Source organism: Mobula birostris, chromosome 9 (genome assembly GCF_030028105.1).
Source record: "Mobula birostris isolate sMobBir1 chromosome 9, sMobBir1.hap1, whole genome shotgun sequence".
Classification (NCBI taxonomy): domain Eukaryota; kingdom Metazoa; phylum Chordata; class Chondrichthyes; order Myliobatiformes; family Myliobatidae; genus Mobula; species Mobula birostris.
The window spans coordinates 100,089,502-100,103,902 of NC_092378.1; the positions used below are offsets into that span (position 1 = coordinate 100,089,502).

The 14,401-nt window shown below is 41.8% G+C and overlaps 1 protein-coding gene across 5 annotated transcripts in view; it reads left to right on the plus strand.

Moving 5' to 3' along the window:
- Positions 1–14,401, plus strand: part of LOC140202898 (trinucleotide repeat-containing gene 6A protein-like) — a 175,636-nt gene that overhangs the window by 36,864 nt on the left and 124,371 nt on the right. For 4 of the 5 annotated variants that reach the window (XM_072268445.1, XM_072268446.1, XM_072268449.1 and 1 more), the window contains exon 3: positions 14,178–14,268. In XM_072268445.1, the coding sequence (XP_072124546.1) occupies positions 14,178–14,268 (91 nt within the window). The remainder of the gene's footprint in view (positions 1–14,177; positions 14,269–14,401) is intronic. The other variant, XM_072268447.1, reaches the window with a different exon arrangement.

Sequence of the window (14,401 nt, forward strand, 5' to 3'; positions counted from 1 at the left end):
CACCGACCGTGACCCCTCCGTTTCCAGATACGAATCGTTTCCCTGCGGTGAACCTGGCACCCAGGCAAGGGTGGACACACACCAGGTTCCCGCCGATCGTGCCTTTCCACCCTGAGCGTCTATGGCTTGATCCCGCAATCAGCCATCCAAAAGCTTCCCACCGGCTTGTGAGAGGCGCACCGCTTCCAGGGTCTCGTTACCTTGGGTGTCGTGTGTGTGTCTGCCTTAGCGAACCTGTCCCTTTTTATCCCCCTGCTGGGGTATCGCCTGTCCATCACTTCAAACAGTTCAGGGTTCAAAGGGGGAACCGCTCTTGACAGCTCTCTCCTTCTGTTATTCTCTCTCCCGTCCCTTCATTAACATCTCCAAATGCTGCTCCATTGTTTTCCTTATCTCTCTCTCTCCTGAAGACAGGTGGCAGACCAACTGTTGATCCCACTGGTGCCAGCACAGGACAGCTACATCTTAATCTATGTGTATTCTTGTCACACCACTTTTTATTTGATGGGATGTAAGATTTGTGAATTCTCAAGACAGATGTGATGCTTAGTGAAATATTGATATTCACTGATGGTAAACTAATTATCAGGTTTATGTTTTGTTAGAGATTGTATTGCTCTAGTTGCTAATTCATTAAATCAGCCATTGCATAAATTATAGTGTGCTGACTTAAGATAATTGGGATAAGGTATTTATATAAAGAAAACATAATCTAGGCTGTTGTCTTGATTGTGATGTAAGGAGGCAGTGAGCTTTGCAGCTTTTTTCCCCCCCAGGGCAGTTGTTTTGGGATAATCAAAGTTGAATGATTTTTGTCCATATGTCTACCTTAACGTGAATTTTGAAATTCACCCTGGAACTGTTTTAGCATTCTTGGTTTTATTTTGCTAAATTGTATTTCCATTGGGAACTGATTAAATTCATTATTTTTTTCCCCTTGGCGAAGTCAAATAACCAGCACAGAGGTTCTGCAGTTTCTTGTTGATAGTAGATTATTGGTTGGTTTGGTATAGCTGATATAATTCAAAATCAAGATTATTATCACTAACATTAAACAACAAATTTCATTATGTTGTCAAATTGGTCATAAAGGTTCTATACCATTTCAGGCAAGTACTGCATTGTTGGCTGGAATTGATACCAGTTTCCCAATTAACTGGTCAACAGTGTTACAGTATCGATGGAACTTTGCTTGAGCTGCACTCTTTTTGTTCTTTCAATTCTGCTAGATGTTGAAAGGTTCCATGTAACTATTCGGAATCATGTTTAATATCACTGGCATATGTGGTGAAATTTGTTGGTTTGTGGCAATACAATTTGAAAAACATGAATTGCAATAAGAAATGTATATAAAAATTAAATGTGTAGTGCAAAAAGAGCCAAAAAAAAGAGGAAAAAAATGAAGTAGTATACATAGGTTCCTGAATGGTTCTGTATGTGTCTTCAGGCTCCTTATACCACCACCGTGATGATAGCAGTTGAGTCCTGGGTGATCTTTAATGATGGATGCTGCCTTTTTAAGGCATCGCCTTTTGAAGGTGTCCTCTTCTGGGGAGGCTAGTGTCCATGATGGAGCTGGCTGAATTTACAACTTTCTGCATTGGCACAGTGTTTTGGCCAGACAGTGATGATAGTTCTTTCTACTTAAACCAGTGTGATCAATAAGAATTGATCAATAAAATTCTTTCACTTGAATTTTTCATGGAATTTTCCATTTCACGCAAGTGGCTCATTTAAAATTTTGAAGAAATTATGGATGCAGTTAGCATGCTTCTTTTTGCTATGAATGGGAGTATGTTAGAAAAAAAAAGACTTTTTTATTTGAGAATGTTACGTTGAGGAAGAAAGTTTACTTCATCAGTAGATAGTTATGTAAGTGGATGTTCTAGAAATTTGTAAACCAAACTGCCATCTATCTCTGTTAGTGGATTCTAAAACGTCTATTAAAAAATTGGTTAAAGTATGCTCTCATTGTATACAGCCTGTACCTTTACTACAAAAATCTGGGGTAACAGAGACCAGTTATTAGATGTCATGTTTATTAGAACCATAGTAATGGAGCTCAGAAAATAGCAATGAAAGCTACAGCCTAAATGTCAAGACCAGTATTCTAATAGTGGTGTATTTAAAGTGCATTGTTAAGCAGGTTATGCTGAATGATGTGGCAGGCTGGGAGGAGGCTTGCATGGAGTGTGGACATTAGCATGGACTGTTTGGTTGACTGGCCTGTGTTTGTGCTGTGTGATCTACAAATTTTTATGTACTCCTCATTCAGCATTGTTGCTTACATTTGATATCCTGCTTTGCCCATCTGTTAATGAAGTTGTTCCATATTAACCTTTGTGGAAAAACTATGGTGTGTATATATACTTCCTTTAAAGTCATTTTTATTTAGTTAAGGTTTAGTGATTGTCCTACCTGCTAATGTATATATTTAGTATGAAAGATTTTGAGAGTTCTAGCGTAATATACATTGAACAAGCTTGTGCAAAGTGCATGACCCAGACACCAATTTCAGGCACATAAGCTACTTCATAGCACTAATACTTATACTATTGTAGTGTGATTACTGTAGGAAAAAACAATCTCACAAAGTATTTGTATTCAGTTGGCTTGCTTTGTATGAGGAAAGAAATTGAAGTCAATGTGTGCTGAATCAACAACTCCCCACACTGGTTGCCTTGCCACATTCATTCATTCATTCCAGCTTTATCTGCTATCTTGCAGGGTAACTCTAATGAGCAGTTTTTCCTCCATGTTCATCATGCTCAGTATCTTCAAATTGAAATTGAAGATTTAAGTCAAGGGAAGAACTATTGATTTCTGGTCTAATGGGTAGTATTCTGCACAGTTGAGGTCCAGCATCTAGGCAAAGAGTTAGTTCATAGAAGACTGCCTTGGAGCTTCTGATGCAGGATAGATTTCTTGAGCAACATGCATTTATTCTTCCTCACTTCTGTAGAATCTTTTAGTTTCATTAAAGAAACTATAAATCTGCTTGAATACAGTATTTAACTGTATCTGTGCAGTTTTTCCAAGATAACAGGTAGAGAGGTGGCCAACCATTTCAATTTCTATCCCCACCCCCATTCCCATTTCCATTCTCGTTCTGACATTTCGGTCCATGCCTTCCTCTTCTGCCATGATAAGGCCATTCTCAGGTTTGAGGAACATAGAAATGTACAGCACATTACAAGTTCTTCGGCCCACAATGTTGTGTTGGCCATGTAACCTACTCTAGAAACTGCCTAGAATCTCGACCACCATCACTGGTAGTGCATTCCATGCGCCCACTACTCTGTGAAGAACTTGCCTCTGACATCCACCCCCCGCCCCCAAACCACTTTCCAAGTACCTTAAAACTACAGTTGAAATTAGAAGTTTACATACACCTTAGCCAAATACATTAAAACTCAGTTTTTCACAATTCCTGATGTTTAATCCCAGAAAACATTCCCTGTCTTAGGTCAGTTAGGATCACTACTTTATTTTAAGAACGTGAAATGTCAGAATAATAGTAGAGAGAATGATTTATTTCTGCTTTTATTTCTTTCATCACTTTCCCAGTGGGTCAGAGGTTTACATACACTTTGTTAGTATTTGGTAGCATTGCCTTTAGATTGTTTCACTTGGGTCAAACGTTTCAGGTCGCCTTCCACAAGCTTCTCACAGTAAGTTGCTGGAATTTTGTTCCATTTTTCCAGACAGAACTGGTGTAACTGAGTCAGGTTTGTAGGCCTCCTTGCTCGCACATGCTTTTTCAGTTCTGCCCACAAATTTTCTTTGGGATTGAGGTCAGAAAATGATGTCAAGTCTGGTTCATCATTGGGAGCAATTTCCAAACACCTGAAGGTACCACGTTCATCTGTACAAACAATAGTACGCAAGTATAAACACCATGGGACCATGCAGTCGTCATACCGCTCAGGAAGGAGATGCATTCTATCTCCTAAAGATGAACGTACTTTGGCGCCAAAAGTGCAAATCAATCTCAGAACAACAGCAAAGGACCTTGTGAAGATGCTGGAGGAAACAGGTAGACAAGTCTCCATATCTACAGTAAAACGAGTCCTATATCGACATAACCTGAAAGGCTGCTCAGCAAGGAAGAAGCCCCAAAACCACCATAAAAAAGCCAGACTACAGTTTGCAAGTGCACACGGGAACAAAGATCTTACTTTTTGGAGAAATGTCCTCTGGTCTGATGAAACAAAAATTGAACTGTTTGGCCATAATGACCATGGTTATGTTAGGAGGAAAAAGGGTGAGGCTTGCAAGCTGAAGAAGACCATCCCAACCGTGAAGCATGGAGGTGGCAGCATCATGTTGTGGGGGTGCTTTGCTGCAGGAGGGCTGACGCACTTCACAAAATAGATGGCATCATGAAGGAAAATTATGTGGCTATATTGAGGCAACATCTCAAGACATCAGCCAGAAAGTTAAAGCTCGGTCGCAACTGGGTCTTCCAAGTGGCCAATGACCCCAAGCATACCTCCAAAGTTGTGGCAAAATTGCTTAAGGACAACAAAGTTGAGGTATTGGAGTGGCCATCACAAAGCCCTGACCTCAATCCGATAGAAAATTTGTGGGCAGAACTGAAAAAGTGTGTGTGAGCAAGGAGGCCTACAAACCTGACTCAGTTACACCAGTTCTGTCTGGAGGAATGGAACAAATTTCCAGCAACTTACTGTGAGAAGCTTGTGGAAGGCAATCCAAAACGTTTGACCCCAGTTAAACAATTTAAACGCAATGCTACCAAATACTAACAAAGTGTATGTAAACCTCTGACCCACTGGGAAAGCGATGAAAGAAATAAAAACTGAAATAAATCATTCTCTGTACTATTATTCTGACATTTCACATTCTTAAAATAAAGTAGTGATCCTAACTGACCTAAGACAGGGAATGTTTTCCAGGATTAAATGTCAGGAATTGTGAAAAACTAAGTTTAAATGTATTTGGCTAAGGTGTATGTAAACTTCTGACTTCCTCATATTGGCCATTTCAGCCCTGGGAAGAAGCCTCTGGCTATCCACATGGTCAATGCCTTTCATTATCTTGTATAGCTCTCTCAGGTCACCTCTCATCCTCTGTTACTCCAAGGAGAGAAGGCCATGTTCACTCAATCTGTTCTCTTCAGGCACGGTCTGCAATCCAGGCAACATCTTCGTAAATCTCCTCTGCACTCTCTATCGCATCTACATCCTTCCTGTAATGAGGTGACCAGAACTGAACATAGTACTCCAAGTGGCGTCTGACCAAGGTCTTGTATGACTGTGACATTGCCTCACGGATCTTGAACTCAATCCCACGGTTGATGAAGGCCAGCACACCATACACTTTTTGAATAACACTGTCAACCTGCACAGCAGCTTTGAGTGTCCTATGGACACGGACCCCAAGATCTCTCTGATCGTATACACTGCCAACAGTCTTATCGTTAATATTATATTCTATCTTCAAATTTGACTTAGCAAAATGAACCACTTCACACTTATTTGGGTTGAACTCTGTATGCTACTTCTCAGCCCCGTTCTGCATCCTTTCTGTATCCCACGGTAACCTCTGACAACCTTCCAGACTATCCACAACACCTCCAATTTTTGTCTCATCAGCAAACTTATTAAACCACCCTTCTACTTCCTCATCCAGGTTATTCATAAAAAACAGAGGAGGGGTCCCAGAACAGATCCCTGTGGAACATTACTGGTCACTGACCTCCATGGAGAATATGAACCATCTACAACCACCCTTTGCCTTCTGTGAGCAAGCCAATTCTGGATCCACAAAGCAAGGTCTCCTTGCATCCTATGCCTCCTTACTTTCTGAATGAGCCTTGCATGGGGAACCTTATCAAATGCTTTACTGAAATCTATATACACTACATCCACTGCTCTCCTTTCGTCAATGTGCTTGTTACATCCTCAGAGAATTCAATCAGGCTCTGAGGCACGACCTGCCCTTGACAAAGCTATGCTGACTATCCCCAATCAGATTGTGTCTCCAAATGCTCATAAGTCCTGTCTCTCAGCATCTTCTTCAACAGCTTGCCCACTACTAAAGTTAGACTCACTGGTCTATAATTTCCTGGGTTATCTGTACTCCCTTTCTTGAACAAGGGAACATTTGCAATCCTCTAATCCTCTGGTACTTCTCCCGTCCCTATTGACGATGCAAAGATCATCGCAGGAGACTCAGCAATCTCCTCCCTTGCTTCTCATAGTAGTCTGGGGTATATCTCGTCCGAACTGGTGACTTATCTAACTTAATGATTTTCAAAAGCTCAAGCACATCCTTTTTCTGAATGTCTGTATGCTCAGGCACTTCAGTCCGCTGTAAGTCATCCCCACAGTTGCCAAGGTCCTTTTCCCTGGTGATTGCTGAAGCAATATATTCATTAAGTACCTCCACTACCTTCTGACTACATGCACACGTTTCTACTATCATACATGATTAGTCCTATTCTCACATGGCTCATCTTCTTGCTCTTGACATACTTGTAGAATGCCTTGGGGTTTTCCTTAATCCTGCTCACCAAGGCCTTCTCATGGCCCCTTCTAGCTCTCCAAATTTCATGCTTAAGTTCCTTCCTGGAAACCTTGTAATTTTCTAGAGCTCTAACAGTACCTAGTTTCTTGAACCTTTTGTAAGCTTTTCTTAACTAGATTTTCCATGTTTTTTGTACACCATGGTTCTTTTTCCCTACCATCTTTTCCCTGCCTCAATGGAACTTACCCATGCAGAACACCTTGCAAATGTTCCCTGAGCATTTGCCACATTTTTGCTGTGCAATCCCTCCATTACTTCCTTCTTTTCTGCAGCCGTGATACTATCCCTGATTAGCAATGCCTTGCCCTCACCTCCTGCCACCCTCACTGCCCTTTCTTTTTGAAACATCTGAAACCTGGCGCACTGAGCAGCCATTCCTGCCCCTGAGACATCAAGGTCCCTGTAATGGCCACAACATCATACTTCCACATATTGATCCACGCTCTAAGTTCATCCGCCTTGTTTATGGTAGTCCTTGCATTAAAATGGATGCAGTTCAAACCATCTGGCTAGGTGAATCTTTGCTCTATCATTTGCCCATCCTTCCTCACAAACTCCCTACAAGCTGTTTCTACTTGTGTGCCAGCCGCCCATCCTCTGTCTCTCACTTCGTTTCCCACCTCCCTGCAAATCTTATTTAAATAGCATTAGCAAACCTCCCTCAGGATATTGGTTCTCCTCCAGTTCAGGTGCAACCTGTTCCACTTCCCCAGAAAAGGCTCCAATGATCCAGGAACTTGAAACTCTGCCCCCTGCACCATCTCCTCAGCCACTCATTCATCTGCACTGTCTTCCTGTTCTGATTTTCCCTAGCTCTTTGCACCAGGAGTAATCTGGAGATTGCCACCTTGGAGGCCCTGCTCTTCAGCCTCCTTCCTAACTCCCTAAACTTGCTGCGCAGGACCTTTACCCCTCTCCTGCCTATGTCATTGGTATCAATATATGCATGTTGTAGCATGGATGAAATCGGAGAGACAGAGTCACTGTTAGATACAAAGCAGTTTCTTTATTCGACACAACAAGGTACAGCAGGCATCTTGCGCACGGAGACGCTTTCCGCAGAAAGGTCTGCTAGCTAAATGTGGGCTGGATATTTATATGCTAAGCACAAAGGCAATCGCTACTTGAAAAGTTACAGACAATGCATAGACAATGCTTCCTCTTGAAGCTACATACAAAATCTCACACCATCCTTTCCTCCTGACGCCAACATGTCTGGGTTGGTATCTACAGCCTTTAGGAATGTAAGTTAAGTCTACAATACATTTATTTGGCATTTCCCGTGCTAACATAGAAGACAATTCATACAATTAATATTTATAATGTATAGGTGATACTGCCTTCAAAACTACAGCATCAGGCACCAGAAGCATCTGGTATTTACACCTTTTAGGAAGCCCATTGTGGTGGACTCAATCCACAGTCCTTTGTCAAACAGTTAAAATAGAAGTCTGGTGGCCAAAGTCATTTAAGTGTTAACAAATCATCTACCCAAAAAGAATCCACTCTAACATATGCCACAAGCTCCCTTTCAGGAATATTCTGCAACTGCTGAGAATCATCCTGGATCCTAGCACCTGGGAGGCAACATACTATCCTGGTGTCTCTTTTGTTGCCGCAGAATCTCCTATCTGTCCCCTTAACTGTTGAGTCCCCTATGACTATTGCTCCGCCTGACTTCACCCTACCCTTCAAAGGTTCAGGGCCAACCACAGTGCCATTGGTCTGGTTGCTTGCTGCCTTGCCCAGATAGGCCATTCCCCCCCTCCCCCATCAGTATCCAAAGGGGGTATACCTGTTGCTGAGGGGAATGGCCACGGGGGGTGCTGCAGTGACTACTTTTTCCCTTTACCTGTCTCGGTGTTTACCCATCTACTCTCAGAATTCTGCACTCTGGGTGCAACCACCAGCTGAACAGTCTTATCTATCAATTGCTCTGTCTCCTGGATAATCCTGGGTTCATTCAACTCTGGCTCCAACTCCTTAATGTAGTCTTTCAGGAGCTGGAGTTGGCTGCACTTCCTGCAGGTGTAGTCATCAGGGAGACCATCAGGTTCCATGAATTCTCACATCCTACAGGAGTATTCCACTGGCATATCTGTCATTCTGCCTGCACTGTACTATGGGCACCCAAGACCACATCAGCAATAATGAAAGGAATAATCTACCCTTCTTGCCTGTTTCTTTGGTCTCAGCCTCTTCTCGTCAAAGCCTCTAAGTTCCCACTCCAATGGCCATTCCACTAGACCCTATCTCTCTTCTGGTTTAAAGAGGAGGAGGAGAAGATGGCGGCGAGACACAGCGCGTGCGGCCTCTCCAGTGATGAATATCTGTTATCTGCCAAGTAGGATGCCGTGCACAATTCTGATTTGATGGAGATAGACATGAGAGCACGGAGGAACATCTGGTGAAACTTCTGAAATGCCTATTTCGCTGCCACCGCTACTGTGTGATCCTAAATCTCCGGAGGGGGAGGCCCTGAATCCTTGGCTTTGCTTGTTGCTCGGTGGCCAGGGTGGGGTCGAATAGCTCGGCAGAGATGGTGCTCGGTGTCGGAGGGCTGGTCAGAGGCTTGAAGTTTTCGGACGGACTCAGAGTTGGACTGTGGTCGGGTGCTTTCAGGATGCTGCATCGGCAAGTTTGCAGTGCTGGAAGCTCATGGCAGGGAGAGTTTCTCCATTCTACCGTCTGCGTGAGATGTTGGGGCTATTGGGACTTTGAGACTTTTTTTTTACTGTGCCCGTGGTCTGCTCTTATCAAATTACACCCTATCCTCGTTATATGCGAGGGATACATTCCTCGAAGTTGACGCATAATGTGAAAAATTACTTAAATGGAGAAAATAATGGCTTCCTAAATATGTTTTATCTGTAACTTATTCACATTTTTATACCAATACGACTCAAAAGCAGTACTACAAGACAACATTTGTATTAGATTTCATCAATTTAAGGTAATATTCAATGTAATAAATCATAGTTAACATCCTCTGGTATACAGTACTCACCAACAGTGGCAGGTGTGTTTGCTCCGGGAGATGAGTGGTTGTTGTGGTGTCAGGTAGCTTTACACAGATAAGGTGGATGGTTGTGGTCGTTAGGATAATATCAAGCACAGCAAGGGGTGAAGGAAGACTCACAGAGCTCTTAGAATTGCTGGCAGCAGAAGATTACAGCGATTTGCATAAAGTGGTGAGGGGTGTTTGCTTGGCAGCATTTTGTTTTTCAGCATAAATTTCCTTGTAGGGAAGAAGGGTTGCTGGCAGGGAACGACTGAAATGCTGACTCCGTTCTAAACTTGGGTCCATGTCCATCGCCATTTGTGCCAAGTGTTCCGACTTCCACCATTCCTTCACCGTTGGTAAACTCCCGGATAACAGTAACTTTAATATCTTTGACAGATACAGTAAACTCCATTCGTCTGTTGCTTGCAGCATCAGAGAGAGAGTCTGAGGTAAAAAAAATACGTACGCCTTGAATGTGGATCATACCGATCGAGTGGTTGAATCAGCGATGTTGTGTTAGGTGGTGGGAAACGCGCTGTTATGTTAGGATGAATGCTGTCCAAATATTTAGGATGGGCTGGCGCATTGTCAAGCAACAAAAGAACTTTAAAGGCAAGATTCTGTTCCCGGCAGTAGCGTCCCAGAACTGTGTTACCTTCAGCTGATGCCGCACTGTTTATAATTTCCAGCTTTTTTCAAGTGTTAAAACTGTTCTCTGCCACTCGGCTGATGGCCCAAGACATGACATCAGACGCTCAGGAGGCATAATTAAATATTTCAAGTGCAAAATCACCGCACCGTAGGTAAAACCAACAGAAGTTTAAGATCACGCTCCCACACCTTGCCAAAACCAATGCGAGAGTGGCGGGAGTGAAATTGTGAGGCGCGCACACCTGGCTTGGCGGGAAAGCGGTGCTTCTCGTTCCACAGTGAGACTGTGAAGTGTGTGCACATGACTTGTATTGGCGGGAAGGCAGTGCTCCTCACATAACTGAGTTTTGGACGCATATAACGAGACGTTGGTAGAAATGAGTTCCTCGCATAACTGTGAATCCGCATAGTCTGAAGACGCATATAACGAGGATAGGGTGTACGGTATTGCTTTGCACTGTTGTAACTATATGTTATAATTATGTGTTTTTTTTTTCAGTTTTAGTCTTGGTCTGTCTTGTGTTTCTGTGATATCATACTGGAGGAACATTGTATCATTTTTTAATGCATGCATTTCTAAATGACAATAAACGAGGACTGAGTGTCCTCATAATCTAATCTAAAAAAGAAAAAAAAACTCACGCAAGGAGAAAGAACTCACCGCATTTGGTGTTGATTTCTCCACCCTCTAATTTTGCCCCTCCTTCTTCCTCTTATTCATTCCTCCACTCTGGCTTCTTGCCTCTTCTCCTTACCTGCATGTCACCTTCCCCTGGTGCCCCTCCTCCCCTTTCTCCCATTGTTCACTGTCTTCTCATCAGATTCCATCTTCTCCAGCCCTCTTCTTTTTCCATATATCACCTTGCAGCTTCTCACTTCATTTCCCCCACCCACCTGACTACATCTATCATCTGGCTTGTCATCCCCTCCCCCTACCACATTATGCTGGCTTCTTCCTCTTTCCTTTCTAGTGCTGATGAAGGATCTTGGCCCAAAACATTGACTCTTTATTGATTTCCTTAGATGCTGTCTGACCTGAGTTCCACTAGCATTTTGTGTGCATAGTTCCTCTTCTTGCTCCTTCCTCTTCCTAGCCCACTGCAAGGGCCTGTTCACCAATCTCTCACCCATGTGTTACAACTAGTCATCTGAGAATGCTTTAGTTGGTTGGAGCCAGCATTCTGAATCCAGATTATCTAGGACAAAACTGATGGGTTATCAAAGATATATGTGCAGTACTCCCTGGGCTTACAGTGTGAATGGCACATGATTATGTTTGTCTAATCATATGCTTACTTTAACTGATCTGGGGTGGTTATCCTAGTTGGGTCTCCTTTTCAGGGCTGTTTGTAACCTGTCTTGATCTTGGGATATTAGAATAATCCCTTGGTAATGAGCTGAGAAATCTCTTTGCAGTTTGGTTAACCAGTGGAGTACTCCATTTCTACACTTGAGGCCAAGTTAATGAATGTATTTAAGGAAGAGATTTCTGGGCACAAAATGCATGAAAGGACTTGGGAGAGAGAGCAGAGATAGGTATTAGAGATCAACAATGATTGTGTTGAGGGTTGAAAAGCTGAATGTCCTCCTTTTGTTTTATTTCCTCCAGTCTTAATAATAGAATATCTGGGTATTATCGGTGGAATGCTCTGTCTATCTTTGGCTGCCATTTTAGAGTCATTAGGCTGGACAGACTGCAGTGACTACAAGAATTATTGCCAGGACTCAAGGGCCTAAGTTAAAAGGAGAAGTTGGGCAGGCTGGGACTTTATTCATTGATGCATAGGTGTCCTTAAAAGAGGTGTCTAAAATCATGAGTTGCATAGACAGGATGAATGTACACATCCTTTTCCCAGATGAAAGGAATCAAAAACTAGAGGAAATGTTTAAAGCGAGGGGAAAGTTTTAAAAGAAACCAAGGGCAACAACTTCACATGGAGGAGCATTTAAGAGACATTTGGACAGATACATGGATTGGAGGACATTAGAGCAATGGTTCCCAACATGGGATCCATGGACCTCTCACTTAATGATAGGGATCCATGTCATAAAAAGGGTTTGGAAGCCCTGCTTTAGAGGGATATGGGCCAATGGAATTCACTTAGATTGGCATCTTGGTTGGTGTGAGTGAGCTGGGTTGAAGAGCCTGTATCTGTGCTGTATTACTCTATTTCTCGGTTCTAGAATTAGAAAAAATAATTCAAGTTTCGAGTAAAAAATGCTGCATGCAGGAAAGAAAATGTAAAGAGTGACATTAAGTTTGTTTTGAAGCTGTGGTACATGTAATTAGCAGGGACTTGAAAGTCTAGGTTTGACAGGTTAGCGTTGAACTACAGACAAAGATGCTTGTAAGCAAGCTGTGATCGAACTACTTAGTGCTGGAGTCAGACTGTATGTTGATTAGTTATTAGTCTCCAAGGTATACTTGGTGTAGAGAGTAACTGAAAGGATCATCAAAAAAGAAAAATAAAACCACAAATGCTGTATATCTGAAATTAAAATACAAATTGCTGGAAATATTCATGAGCTCAGGCAGTACCTGGTGAGAGAGAAAGAAATCAGGGTTAATGGTTCAGTTTAATTATCTTTTCATCAGTTCTGTCTGATCAAAAAGGGACAGGCTTCAGTAGAATAATGAAAGTAAAAGCCTTTTGATTAATTGAAAGGATGACTTGAATTCCATTCTTCTGTAATTATCTGGAGTGCCTTATGAGGGCATTGGTGCTTCCTGAACTGGATTTAATAAATGACGTTGTGGAACTCCCTTGATATTCTGTGAAATAACTTGCTGTTGTACTAAAGTTTGTTTCAAGAATGTTGTATTTCTGATGCATTGGATCCAAGTTAGCACTAAAAGGGATTACCTTTGTACATTTGTTGATGTCTGTTATTCCCATTCATTTCTAGATGATATTTGTGTTGTCGTCACTAAGAGAATGAGCGTCATCATTTCAATAATGTTAGAGTGGACATTGAAGTGACAGTGGAAAGTTGATGTATATCAGGAGTAACACTGTCTTTTCATAAATGCCAATAGATAACTCTCGGTCAGCTTTTTGGAGTACCGTTCACAAGCAAACTGTTAATTCATGCTTTTTTATTGTATTTTCTAGTTCTATAAACTTTTAAGGATATTAATGAATGCTGTTTACAAGAAGTTTTAATACCTTAAAATAGTTTGAAAGTACCTAATTGTGTATGTGCAATTTTGACATACTAAAGTTTACAAAGGCATATGATTCAGTGATTGGCTTTGGAAAATAAATGAGATTCTTGTTTCTGCTTTGTGCATCGCTGCCTGGTCCTCCTCTTAAGGGACCATGGAAAAGTGAAAGTGGGGCTTTAACAAGTACAGTAATTAAAATGCTTTCTGGTACAACTGGGACAAGCATTAGTTGCAGTATCTCAAAAATTTAGTAAACAAAAGTGGGAACAAGGTGCATTTTAGTACGATGGACAAAAGTGCAACAGTATTTCTGTGATGTTTTGATTTAGGTACAAGGTAGGTGCAGTTGTTCCCATGGTAGGTCAGGTGGTTACCAGCAGTCATCTGGTTATTAATTGTAAATATACTCACTGCTGGAATGCAACAGCCCATGATACTCTGTTTTGTAACCCTGAAACTACCACAGATCCAAGCCGAATCTCGTGTTTGTATTTGCAGGTATGTTAGTGTATGTTATGTATGTTAGTGTAGACGTCAAATGTTAATATTCAAGTGCCTTGGGAAAGTCAGAGGTAAAATCTTCAAAAAGCTTGTTTGTGCAAAAGCGCCTCTTGCCCCTTTGCACATGGGACCAGCTTTTTATGAGCTAGTAACTGAAAGGTTAAAGAAAGGGTAATCCTATAAGTAGATTACACAGAGCTTTTCCTGTTTTTCCAGTTATGTCAAACCTTGTCTTATGTTCCCAGTAAAAACAGAAAATATATCATTGTCAAGATAGTGTGCAAAACTACCTCTTCTGTTTTGAAGGGATAGAGTGCAAGAAAAGGAAGAACAGTTGATGGAAGAAAGGAAAAAGAGAAAAGACGACAAGAAGAAAAAGGAAGCCGCTCTGAAGAAGGTATTTGCTGTTCGAAGAGCTACATGATAAAATCAGATTATTTAGAATGTGTCAAGACTTAACAAAATGCAAATATTGAAACTTGGAGAAGCAAGCGGTGTAACTTCAGTTTGACAATGGAGTATTCAGCATA